The 13,104-nt window shown below is 34.7% G+C and overlaps 1 protein-coding gene across 1 annotated transcript in view; it reads right to left on the reverse strand.

Moving 5' to 3' along the window:
- The window catches only part of LOC108681119, a 33,199-nt gene extending 21,665 nt beyond the window's left edge, over positions 1–11,534 (reverse strand). The window contains exons 1-2 of the mRNA XM_018170110.2: positions 11,497–11,534; positions 10,960–11,184 (exon numbers count right to left, since the gene is read on the reverse strand). Coding sequence (XP_018025599.2) covers positions 10,960–11,184; positions 11,497–11,534 — 263 coding nt within the window. The remainder of the gene's footprint in view (positions 1–10,959; positions 11,185–11,496) is intronic.
- Between the last annotated feature and the right edge of the window lie 1,570 nt (positions 11,535–13,104).

Consider the following 13,104-nt stretch of genomic DNA (forward strand, 5'->3'; position numbering starts at 1 on the left):
AAAACGTGTACGCATGTTTTCAAAACGTGTACGCATGTTTTCAAAACGTGTACGCATGTTTTCAAAACGTGTACGCATGTTTTCAAAACGTGTACGCATGTTTTCAAAACGTGTACGCATGTTTTCAAAACGTGTACGCATGTTTTAAAAACGTGTACGCATGTTTTCAAAACGTGTACGCTGTTTTCAAAACGTGTACGCATGTTTTAAAAGAAGATGTATGCAGGTTGAGCCGATTGCAGTTCACTAAATCTAATGCCATTCACTAACCAGAAGCGAATTATTCCTATGGAATTTTCCTCTGGAAGTATTTTCCTGAGCTTACGCTTACATTTCACCAGCTCTGAAGTTTGTTCTTTAAACATTAAAAAATAAAATAAAAATTATTCATTATTCATCTTTGGAAGCGAAAAATATCGAATTTATTATTATTGCATTTTTAAATATTGTTACAATACTGGTGCTGTATTGTTACAAGACTCAATTCATTTACTCAGGTACAAAAAGCGTATTATTTTAACTAATTTACTAACTAATTACTAATTTGCAATTATAATTCATAGACGTGAAAAATATACAAAATCATTACTTATTTTTAGTTTACAATTTTAAATAAAATCAATTTGAACACAAAATAAAAACTGCCGCTATCAATTGTGAGAAACAAAAACGGAATTTCATATTTTCCCGCGCTATGAATTGGAAAATTAAGGCACATGTTTTGTTTATGTTATCCCTGAAAAACCTGTCCCGCGTATCTGGTTGTAAACTCCACAAGTGGAGATGAATTCAAGTCTTCAGGCTTGCTCGATGGATAGTTGCAACCAAAGAATAATTTCTTATAAAATTCATGCAATTAGACGCTCATGAAAATTGCTTATTGAAAGTCTTTGACCGAGAAAAACTCATTCCGTTCTTTCCTAAAGTTCGAAGTTCTTCAATATTACACATTTTTTATTTCGAAGTTGTTAATGCCCATAATTGAGAGCACTTTTTTTAAGAGCACTTTTTTTAAGAGCCCTTTTTGGTAATTTTCTAACCTTCAAATTGCAAAAAAAAAGACTTGAAAAAAAAAAAAAAAAAAATTGCAAAGATTATTAGAAGATTAGAAAACAATTTCATATGCAGCACACTAAGCATTAATTCAAACCACTGTACAATACCAACGCTCTATACTACAATTATATTCCATTGATGGGCTTAGGAAATGTCTATATTCTTATCTCTAACCACACTTTAAACAGTAATTTCTATTCATTTTTACAAGTACTTCTTCACATTTATAGGCTTATTAAGATGACCAACAAATTCACACGAACATTTTCCAGAGCAGGCCGAGAGGCAGAAAATTTGAAGGAGTAACTGCCTGAGAAGTCGGTGGGGCCCACAAATCTTCAGGCTTGCTCGATGGATAGTTGCAACCAATGAATAATTTCTTATAAAATTCATGCAAGTGGACGATCAATTCCGGCTAATTTATTGAGTCTCCGCCGCAGTCGTCCTGCACTACGGGAAATGAGTGAGCCATTGTCCAAATATTGGTGCACTTTGTGCCCTTATGTGGGGCATGTTTGCAAAGTTTGGCCCGGCCAAAGGACTTAACAGTGCTTTATCTTTTTTTGTGATGCTGTGGGTAAGGAAGTGCGTTACTATTTGGACGATATAACCCATTAAATTTCTGAGTGTACACTCGTGATAAATACAAAAGTTACAGTTACAACTTACTTGAGCCCTCTGAATAAGTAACATTTAATAACCGCTATTGCTATCCCAATTACAGCGATTTTTTCCATTAATGAAGAATTATTAGTAACTCGAAATGAAATAATAATATTAGAAGTCATAAGATACGAAGTCATCAGGTTTCGGTAAAGAGCCGGTCTTTGAATTGGAAAAATCTTATGTGTATTTACTGTTGAAAATATATCTTAAACATCCTCTAATTGAATACACATAATTTTTTCCTCAAGGTTCAAAGCCATTGGAGAAAATCTGCCATCCGAAAGTTAGACTCCACAAAATAGTTGCGAGCAATTTTCACCCGTCTTTGAGAAACAAGACCTCTACTTTCTGCTGCTCATTTAAATTTCCGTAGCTTGTATTCATTTTAATTCGCCACTAATTCCATGAAAGTGTCGAGCTACATTTTTGTGTTGGTATATTTTCTGGAGTGACAGCTGCTTCTTTATCTCGACGCTTGTGTCCCCGGGACGACTGGCAGCGCCTCTGAGCTGCAGCTTCAGCGTAAAAATGACAATGCAATATCCTCTACTGCGCTGCTCAGTCCATGGGTCTGACACGGTCTGCTGCTGCAACTGCAGCGACAGCCGTTAACAGCTGTAGCTGCTGCAACTGCAGCGACAGCCGTTAACAGCTGTAGCTGCTGCAACTGCAGCGGCAGCCGTTTGCAGCTGTAGCTGCTGCAATAGCTGCTTACAGATGCATGGATATAGCGACATAGCAGCAGTTTGTTGTGCGTTTTGCGGCACTAAACAGCTGCTGCAGCTGTTTATTGCAGGATATCCATCTGCAGACGTAGCAAATCCATCTAGCGTATCCATTAGATGGATGCATATCCATATATCCAGTATATCCATTAAATGAATGCAACATATCTATTTGCAGCCACGTAGCGCAGACGATGTTTCCCTTTTACCACGCCACACAACCTTAAGCCTAACAGTTTTGATTTTATCTAACCGTTTCCTGGCCATTATTTCACGTAGAACAAGATTGTACCGCCTCTCTGAGAGAACACCCATACTTCTCGCGTTGTCTTAGCCACAGTGCATTACCATCTGCAGATAATTTTTCAGCTTTTTGAATCACTTTATGGCCTTTTTGAGGCACAATACGCTCTTCTAAACCATCCAACGCCGCAACTATCAGCTCTCACTAGCAGGTTCTTCAGCATGAGGCAGTAGTATCAATGTTTTTGATATTGCGCAGTTCCGAGAATACAGCTTTGGACAGCTTCTTTCTTCAAAGTAATCCTCAGCTATCTTCACGATGCATTGATTGTCTTGCCGACTTTTCTTTCAGTTCTAAAGAATATAGTTTCAAATTCAAACTAAAAAATCCAATAAAAAACTCTGGTCTGCATGTTCCAGATTAACTTCAAGAATGCGAAAGACATTTCATTTTTGTGCTTGTCTTCTAGCACAACATGGAATGCGGCGATGCAAACATTTTTTCATTGCTTGGCCTAAAAAACATTCTACTTCTGACTGCTGACAAGAACATTGGAATAGGGATGGCCTAGCGTATTAGGCGTGTTGGGTTATAAATGACAAATTATTTATCAGGCATTAAAATTTGTCAGAACTTTATTGCGGCATTTTTCCCTCAATGGCCGCAGAAAAAGTACGATACAAAAGGAGTATACAAAAGAAACATAAAAGTTTCCACAAACATTTTAATTTAAAATTTAAATCTATTCATACTGGACTTTAGTCTGAATCAACTTAAAACTAATTTGTTTTAGCTGATTCCCCCAAACTAAGCCGGTGTAAATGATTGAAATAATAAAATATGCCTCGCATTTTCCAGGACAATAAATATAAACGCCGTTTAAATGGATTCAGCTTCGTATAATCTGCCAATAATTCAAACTTTTGCTAAATATATTGAAAAGTTCCTGCGAGGTTCTCCCAATAATTTACTGGTATTATTAATGTTTTATGAAAAACATCTAAAACAGTAGTCTGGGTAATTACTGGTCAAAGATCAACCTTGTCGAAATAAAAAAAAACGGTTGTATGCAACGAGCGATAAACTCGTCTAGTCAATATAAATGATAATCAAGAAGACGAATTCATTCAGAATAATATATACTAGGATATTCAATATTTGATATAGGATATTCAATAGTTGATACTAGGATATTCAATTGTTGATACTAAGATTTCAAATAGTGTTCATTAGAATACTATTTATTACTATGAATACTCGAATATTCATTAGCATGCGCTTACAATACTATTCAATAGTTTTTCCAAGGGAGAAAAACAATAAATGTGGTATTTCTTTAAAATAAATCACAGCAAATTGGAGAGAATTAATTGAATTCGAGAAAATCATCTGTTGGCGTCGCATTAAAATTTCATGTAGATTTCTCTGTAGAATTTGAACTCTATTCAAAAAGTGTCTAAACAATTGCTCATTTTTTTATTTCAATTCATGTTTCGAGGCCTAATGGTTACATGGATTATGGTACGCGAAATAAATGTGATGTGAATGGAGGATACGCAGCAGGTGAATGGTGAATTAAACGAACGAATTCATTGGAGATGTAAGAAAGTGAATTATATATTTGCATGAAATAAATGACGGAAAATGAGGAAATAATTCATTAATCGAGTGTAGATGTATGTAAAATGATGAAAGGGAATTCTTTATGACCTTGGAAAATTAATGGATGATGTGTTTTCTGCAAAGGTATTTTATGTGTTTTCTGCAAAAGCAAAAGTATTTCTGGAAAATGTTGGCTTATGAATGAACAATACCTGATGAATCTTTGTAAAATAGGTCTGAAATCTATGGGATACTGTTAGGAATTAATTAAAATGTATGAAATATGTGAAGCATATCAAACACACGAAAAATGTTTGTTTGCAAATATAAAGTAAAAAATGATGAACAAGTACACGCAAGTACTTCAAATAGGTGAGCTCTGTGTACACTGTAACAACATTGGTGATGTCATCCAAGATAACAGGGTAAGCTTCAGTCCCAAAAAATTTATATCATGCTTCATTCATTTTACACGTGTATTTCTGTTGTGAAATAGTCGCTCTAGTCAGTCTAGTGGAATGTCTCAATTTAAAAATGTAATTTGAAACTGTGATATGAAGCAAAATTATTCAAAAATTGTCAGGTATTCTTATAATCTTAATTTGAGAGAGCATGACTGTGATTATTTACACATTTTCGAAAGAATCCACTACTTCTATTACTGTACAGAGTCGTCGAATTGAACATAAATCTTGAGAACAATGAATTTCGCAAATGACTCTGAGAATCTCAGTCTGGGTTTCTTTCTTGGCCTTTGCATGTAATTAATTGAGTGCACAAACTTCAACGCAGATGAAGGGCTCTTCAACTTCAACTCGACTGATAAGATCTCTCCCTCGCAACTGCAAGTTGGAGTTCGTAATGGCGTTTGCGACCGTTGAACTTTCTTGGCTCCGGATGACTTCTCAAGATTTGGTCCCACGAGAATACTCGTGTTTGTTAGCCTCCAATTGGGTGTTCTAAATCATTGATCGAACTTAGTCTTTGCTTATAGTGATGAAATTATCTAGCCTCCGTGTTTCTACTCATTAAATTATCAAGCCTCCGTGTTTCTACTCATTAAATTATCAAGCCTCCGTGTTTCTAGCAATGAAATTATCGAGTCTCCGTGTTTCTTGACATGAAATTATGAAGCCTCCGTGTTTCTAGTCATGAAATTATGAAGCCTCCGTGTTTCTAGTCATGAAATTATGAAGCCTCCGTGTTTCTAGTCAAGTCTTTCTAGTCATGAAATTATGAAACCTCCGTGTTTCTAGTCATGAAATTATGAAGCCTCCGTGTTTCTAGTAATGGAATTATGAAGCCTCCGTGCTCCTAGTCATGAAATGTTTTTGTTGCCAGTTCTTCATGAACGGACTGCAGATCGCGGTATTCATGAGAAGACTAAAGACTCCATGCCCTCTTCTTACATTTTTTTCTCTGGAAAAATTCTTATCAAATTCCAAACGCAAATTGCACCAAATCCTAACATTAAATTTTCTAACTGGACGTAACAATAAGAGTAGTAAAGTCTCATGTAAACATACCAGTACACTTCACTATTGCCTATTTCTTCCAAATTATGCAGCTTATTGGTTATTGTGTATACAAAAAGCTGCCTGCAGTGCAGCCTTACCGAGCTGTTCACATGCTATATATGCTGTACTCGGCCTCTCAGTCGTACTGCCGACCATAAAAATGTAAAGCACTTAAAGTTATAGTCACTTGCACAGTCGAGTTCCTACGGATGTGTACATAACTTTTTTTGACAAACGTAAAGCAAGATATTTTCCACTTCAGACTTTTTCTCCGACTTTCCATTTTCGGACCCGCTCGATGTTTCCGTCTTCTCTAAAGCCGGAGCGAGAATCATTAGAGTGCGCGTTATTGAGTATCCGGTTTTCTGGAGTGCATGAACAAAAAAAGAAACTCCATTTTGGCCAAGTCGTCTCATTGTTGGAGTGCTGCGGCCCAAATTACTTTCAGTCATTTCCGAAACACGATTCTGCTTCACTGCCGCCGCGGCTTGCACTGAGAATTCGCTGAGTCTGACATGACGTTGCCGCTCATCAGTCAACGCTACTCAGTTAAACAATACATCGCACATCCGGGCGCGCGCTGCACAGGCAATCGGAATACAAATGTTTCCCTTAAATATTCTGTTCACTTCGAACTAAGCATCAACAGTGTTGCATTTTATTGAGGTTAAAAGCCATCTAAACCTAATGTACATCATTATATACTTTTAGAATTTGTAAGGATTAATAAGGAATATTGTTGTGGTAGGAGCATGAATATATATTGATGCAATCATAGTAAGTGAATTCCAATCCGAATTCAGGGCTGGCTGAAAAGTTTAACAGAAGACTGATGGATAGGTTTCTAGATTTTTATTTTTCGTTATAATTTTTTCTGGCAAGTCCACGACATCGCAAATACTGCTGTTACAGCCAACCTCTAAACTCCAGTCGTGAGAGTGAGACTATGACGGTTTGAATGAATAATAACGGTTTAAATGGTTCGAACGAATAATAACGTTTCAAACGGTTTGAACGAAAAAAAGGTTTTTAAGGGTTAGAACGAACAAGAGCGGTTTAAAGGGTATGAACGATTAAGTACGGTTTAAAGGGTTTGAACGAAGAAGAAAGGTTCAAAGGGTTTGAACGAATATGAGCGGTTTAAAGGGTATGAACGATTAAGTACGGTTTGAAGGGTTTGAACGAAAAAGAAAGGTTTAAAGGTTTGAGTGAATAATGACGGCTTAAATGGCATTAAATAATGATGAAGAGCTCAATTAAAAATACCTGTTTCAAGTAAGAAAATGGTTTCAACGAACAATAATTATTTAAACTGCTTCAACCAATGATGCCAGTTTCAACGTATAACAAATGTTTCAACGAATAATATCGATTTTAAATATTTCGACGGCTTCATGTTAACGTTAGCTTCATGTTAGCTTGAGAGCTGTGCGAATTCCTTCTATATGAAGGTCTCTCTGATGGACAAGCCTCTTGTTTACTGTCGAGTTTCAATATCATCGCTGGAATATTTACAATATTAAAACTGATTTAGAACACCTGCTCCATAGGATAAAGCACATGAATAACGCTGGATTCAAGATAAATTTCTATTTATTAAAGACTTTTTGTGGTTAGGTTTTATATTATGTCCCCAGCTTTTTTAGGTTGATTCTTTTTTTACCTCAAATTATCGCATAGATTTAGTCCCACATTTAGAACCACTTATATTGACCCCAATTTATCATCGAAATTTAGGCTCATATTTAGAACGCCATATTTTGACCCCAATTTCGACTGGTTCATAGAAACCAATCAATTATTCAATTTATCCGTCGTTACTTAAACGAGAAAATAACGCAATCTTGAATTGTTGCTAATTCCGGTCCTGCTCAGTATTGCTGTTGTCCTTGCGTTTCAAATGTTGATCAAAGTTTTAATTACGCTATCCATTTCGCAAGTTCTAGACACATTATCCGATCGCACAATTTAAGTTGCCTAATAAAAACGCAAAGTTTTGAATTCTATATTTTACAAGAACTTGAGAAATAAGGGGCTTCCTTTTAGAAAAATATTTATAAATAAAATCCAATTTCAATAGAAATCGAATGGGCATATGAGTGAAACATTTTCACAGTAGCATAAATGCACTTAATTTATGCACTTCTAATTAATTAGAATTTAATTAATTAGAATGTGCAAGATTGAACCGCATATAAATGGACTGAATTGGTCCATCGTGAGGATCAAATTTCCACGAAGGATAAAGCAAAAAAATAATAGCGGACTTTCTACGTGAGAGAAATGAGACTGCAGCCGGTGACAGGCTCGGCAGTAAGGGTAGCAACTATTAGGATAGAACAGTTTATTGGATAATTGGGGTGAAAAGCTCGTAGCAGTACGAGTAGAAAAACGTTTAAAAAGTAAATGATTTAATGCCCGCAACAGTTAGGCAAGAAAAACCTTTAAGAGTACAGGAATAGAACTTCGTAACGGTATTTGATAAAAGAATCGAACAGCATAGGGAATAAATCGAAGTAGTTTATCAAAGTTCGTCTGGAGCGTGGAAGCGAAAAGTTGCTTAATTTGTACGTATTAATATCTTTTCACGCGATTCATCAAACTTCCAATTTCCAAGCTATGATTGTTTGAAAAAAGTTATAAATTGAAGCCTATAGGATTAAATTGAATGCCTCACGACAAATGAAAAAATATGTTATGGTCCAATGCTATCTAATCAATTTTCTAGCAAGGTTGATTTTCGATTCTGGAATTCATATCTATAAGGAACATATTTCTAAAATCTATCAATTATGATATTCTAATGACAATTTTTTTCACAATTTTTTAAAAAAGTTTAAATCAGAAAATTAATATAACCTAAAAAAACAATAAAATTTTAGAAACTTGTCATGTTTACAAGTGACAAATAATTTCTCAATTTTAAAAAAATTTTAGTTAATAAGTAGGAAAATTTCTTGCTCCATCATAGGATATGGGTTATGATAAAATATAGTGTAAATCCATAATTCCATAATTCTACCTGTGTGTCTCCATCAGTTAAAAAATAGATGGAACTGAATTGAGGGAAACCTGGAAAACTTGAAAATTAAAGTCAATGTATTATTAATACTCGTACATTATTATAGTAAAATTTTAACTTATTATGTATATTTCGTCTTAATGAAGTTTTCTCAATATTAAACTAGGCCGAGAACCAAAAAATCAGAACTAGATTTTGTATTAAAATTAAAATGGAACCCACGCAAGGAACAAATTTATAGTTACAAGATGATTTGTAATTCAGGTACATGGCAATAATCAATATTATTCAATTGGGATTTTGTAAATAACATGTTGGATATTGATGTTTTTCATCAAAATCAAAACCTGTTCATCAGGTCGCTACATGCACCACCGCGTCAGTCATTCGATCCGCTCTCAATTAAGATAATAATTAAATTATTCTCTAGGCAATTTAGTTTGAAACAACGTTAAATGGCAGTAAATTCACGAATAAACGTTTAATTAACGTTGAATCGACGTCAGATGTCTTGTTTAATGGATACCAGTGAGGGTTTCTTACCATCAATCGGTCATACTGAGTCGAAGAAGATATAAACCTTCGAATCTTTTAATACTGTTATATTATTGTACTTTTCGGCCCGTTCTCAAGATATTCCGTGTTCTCTACACATCCTGTTGATTAATACGGAGAATATATTTTTTAGTATATTTGTATGAAAAGAACAGTATTCTCCATATGATATTTATTATAGCGCGCGCAACATATAAAGCCGAAGAAGCCACCCGTTATTAAGAGCCTGGCGGGCAAAACTAGCTCGGAGGACATCGAAGGCACAAAAAATATAACTCAGTACTCACTGCAGTGAGTGACAGAGAGCGCATTTTCTCGTCGACGAAAACGTCAAGTCACGGACGGACAGACAGACGGACAAACATGACGAGCACAATAGCGCCTTTTTTCCATAAATGAAAAAATGCGCTAAAAAGACCGTTGATCTCGTGCAATAATTTTGATGAATAAATTTAATGCAAATCTACAGCATTTTAAGGACAATTTTTATTCACGTGTGTTTTATAATGCGATGATATAGCAGCTGTACTTAACCAGGCATCGCCCACCTGAGAAATTATTAACTTTTCAACGATGCAAAGTAAATTTGGAGTTGAGTTGATCCATTTAAATTAATTTTTCCTGCATAAAATCTTTCAAAATTTTAAGCGTACCAGGTTCTCAAAATCAATTCTCTTATCAATAACTTGGGCATTTTTCTTTGATTGTGTATCTCAAAGATTTTAAACATACGAACGCTGGAAAACCTTGACAAATGAAATGTGTAATTGTGCAATTCTTAAGAGGCATGTTAAATAAAGTGAATTTCTTAAAAGGGATGAAAAGCGTTACGATGGATGGATGCAACACAAGGATGAACCATTTTGCTGCAGAAGCCTTTGAAGGAAAAATCTTTGATGTAAGAAACCTTTGGTGTAACAATCGTTGATGTAGCAACCTTTGATGTAGCAACCTTTGATGTAACATCCTTCGATGTAAAAATCATCGATGTAAAAACCATTGATGTCAAAACCTTTTATGTAAAACATTTTATGTAAAAACCATTGATGTGTAACATTTTATGTAACAACCTCTGATGTAAAACATTTGATGCAAACCCCCCTAGATAATGCACATCCACACATTCAAGCTGCACGTAATAAAACCGGGAACGGTTTACTGTCCGGACGACAAGTTTATCAAAAAAGTGCCATGACCGGAAAATTTACATTTGTAAACGTTCAAATGATTATCATAAATTTCTTAAGCACAACTAAACAGTGTTTGCAAAATAATTATCGTTTCCCTATCAATAAACAACTTGTATAAAAATTTCATTCATAAAATGTTTATGTTCATGTAATCTTCCGCTCAAATGATATAGTCTTATCGTTTTTAATTTATATGTTTTCTGTTTAATTGAAATCTTCAGAACACTTGAATCCAAGATTTTTTTTACTAGTGCTCTAAAAAGTAATCTAGAAATGGACCAACTATAACGAATTATCTGCATGATTTTTAACACAGACAGTTATTTAGACTTAGTCTCATTCATTTGCAGGGGGGCAGGCTAGTCATAACTCAGGTCCAGACCAGAGGCTGGACAATAATGTTTCAGTAGGCCATCTGTTAACGATTAGAGGCCATGCGTGCCGCACACCAAACACTTGCACCGGCACAGCAGCACCGACACCCGACGACCTCACCACGCGACCGCCAGGAGGACACTGAGAGTGGCTAGCAAGAGGGCCATTCACAACCAAGACGCGTAAGGGTAAGTATTTTTGCAAGAGCTGAGGCGCGTATTCCTCGGAATTTCTGTGAAAAAAAAAATTAAATTCTACATAAATGTTTTTTATGCGCCGTACGAGATAAATTTTACTAAAAAACATAAATTTCTACTGAATATTTTGAAACCTTGTTGATGAAGAAAATTGCACGTCATTACTTCTCTCGATAAAACCTCTTCAATTGCAAATTGCTAACTAATTTTTTATCCTCTTTGTGACTGAAGTTTGTTTAAATATTGAATCTAACTATAAATTCTTGAGATCTATTGAATTACGAAACAAGAACACATTTACATCCCCCGCCTCACGTGTCGACGTTATCGTCTATAAAATGACGAACTCTAGCGTCCATTTCTCGCCATCAAAGATAGCATTCATGGCTGCGGTAAAATATTCTGTTTCTAAAGTTTTACGTTTTTTTCGGCCTGTAGTGCGTCTCTTGAATAATCGCTGTCGTCGTTCACTGCAGCGCTGCAAAAAAGCTCAATTTTTTCCGTTCATTGACTAGAAAATAATTAAAGGTAAATACATGGAAGGAGAAAACTATTGCCATTGACGCTCGTTTCTAAATCTGTCTACTCGGCAAGCCAGTTTAAATGTGTACGGAATTATAATTTTATCGTGCGCTGTTGACCTTAAAATTTGCTGTGATTTTGTTTTTTAAACGTTGTAAATATATTTTATTTGGCCAGGTTTATCAACAATAAAAAACTGCATGAGTGTAGTCTCCATTAGCAAATAATCTAAATAATGATCATGTTTAATTGAAATTACCTCAATTTTTGTCTCTCTAACTTCGATGTTAATCATTCATATTCAAAAAATAATTTTTAATTTAATATCAGATGTAATTAAGTTATTCTAAAAACAACTCGAACTTCACCCTTATATAGTTACTTATATCATCATTTGTTTACCGTAGATTCTTCAAATAAAACTCGTTTTCTTAGACCTTTAGCCTCCATTCCCTGTAGTCTAACTCATGCCAACTTTTTGATATGCTGCAGCGATAGTTAAATCTTTTATTCTCAACATTAAACATATTTTTGCCTTTCCTCCATTCGCTATTAATTTCTAGCACTAATGTATCTCCTCCATTTATCTTCAATTATGAAACTAATAACAAAAATCGCCTCCCCTGCATTATTTCCGACGCGAAACTTTGAAATCAAATGAATTAAAACTTTCACTACCGATAAATTGACTTGCGTTTGCTGTGCAATATTGGATCGCGATATTATATCGCATTGCATTATCATTATCAGCATTTCCTGCACACTATAATAGCTCTTTACTCTCCGTTCATTCTTTATAAACTTCATCTTCTGAGTTGAAGTTCATTAAGTTTTTCCTGAAAGGAATATTTGTTTAACTCGATCTTTTAATTGGCATCAATAGAGAAAATAAAAATGGACTTCACAGTTAAACGCTTCTCATGAGTTGCTATAACATTTAATACATCTGAAAAATTTTGTTCTTTGCATTTGTACGTATATATCATTTCTATGCAGTAGCTTTGATTCCAATGTATTTCTGTGCAACAGATTTAAAAATTTTAACCATTTAAAATCGTTATAATTCCAAAACGGTAATTAATTCAGTATTTACCAGCCCCATATTACGATCATGACGCCCAAACTGATGTGCGCAACCAACTTTATAAACTAATATATGTAAACGAGGAGTTTGTAACACGCTTATGTGGTGAAATGATTGAATACTCAAATGATAAATTTTCAGCCCAAGAAAAGGTCTAAGAACTTATGAAATAATAAAAGCTTTTATTAATTTTATTTATTTGCACTTTCATTCATATTTTAATTCACAATAAAAAAGTTGGCGTGAAAAACAGGCTGACTTATTGCACCGCATTAACAGTAACCTATATAACTGAATTGGCTATAATTTTTATATTTACTATAATATAATTTATATTTACCTATGAGCA

The sequence above is a fragment of the Hyalella azteca genome, unplaced genomic scaffold, assembly GCF_000764305.2.
Source record: "Hyalella azteca isolate HAZT.00-mixed unplaced genomic scaffold, Hazt_2.0.2 contig12589, whole genome shotgun sequence".
Lineage (NCBI taxonomy): Eukaryota > Metazoa > Arthropoda > Malacostraca > Amphipoda > Hyalellidae > Hyalella > Hyalella azteca.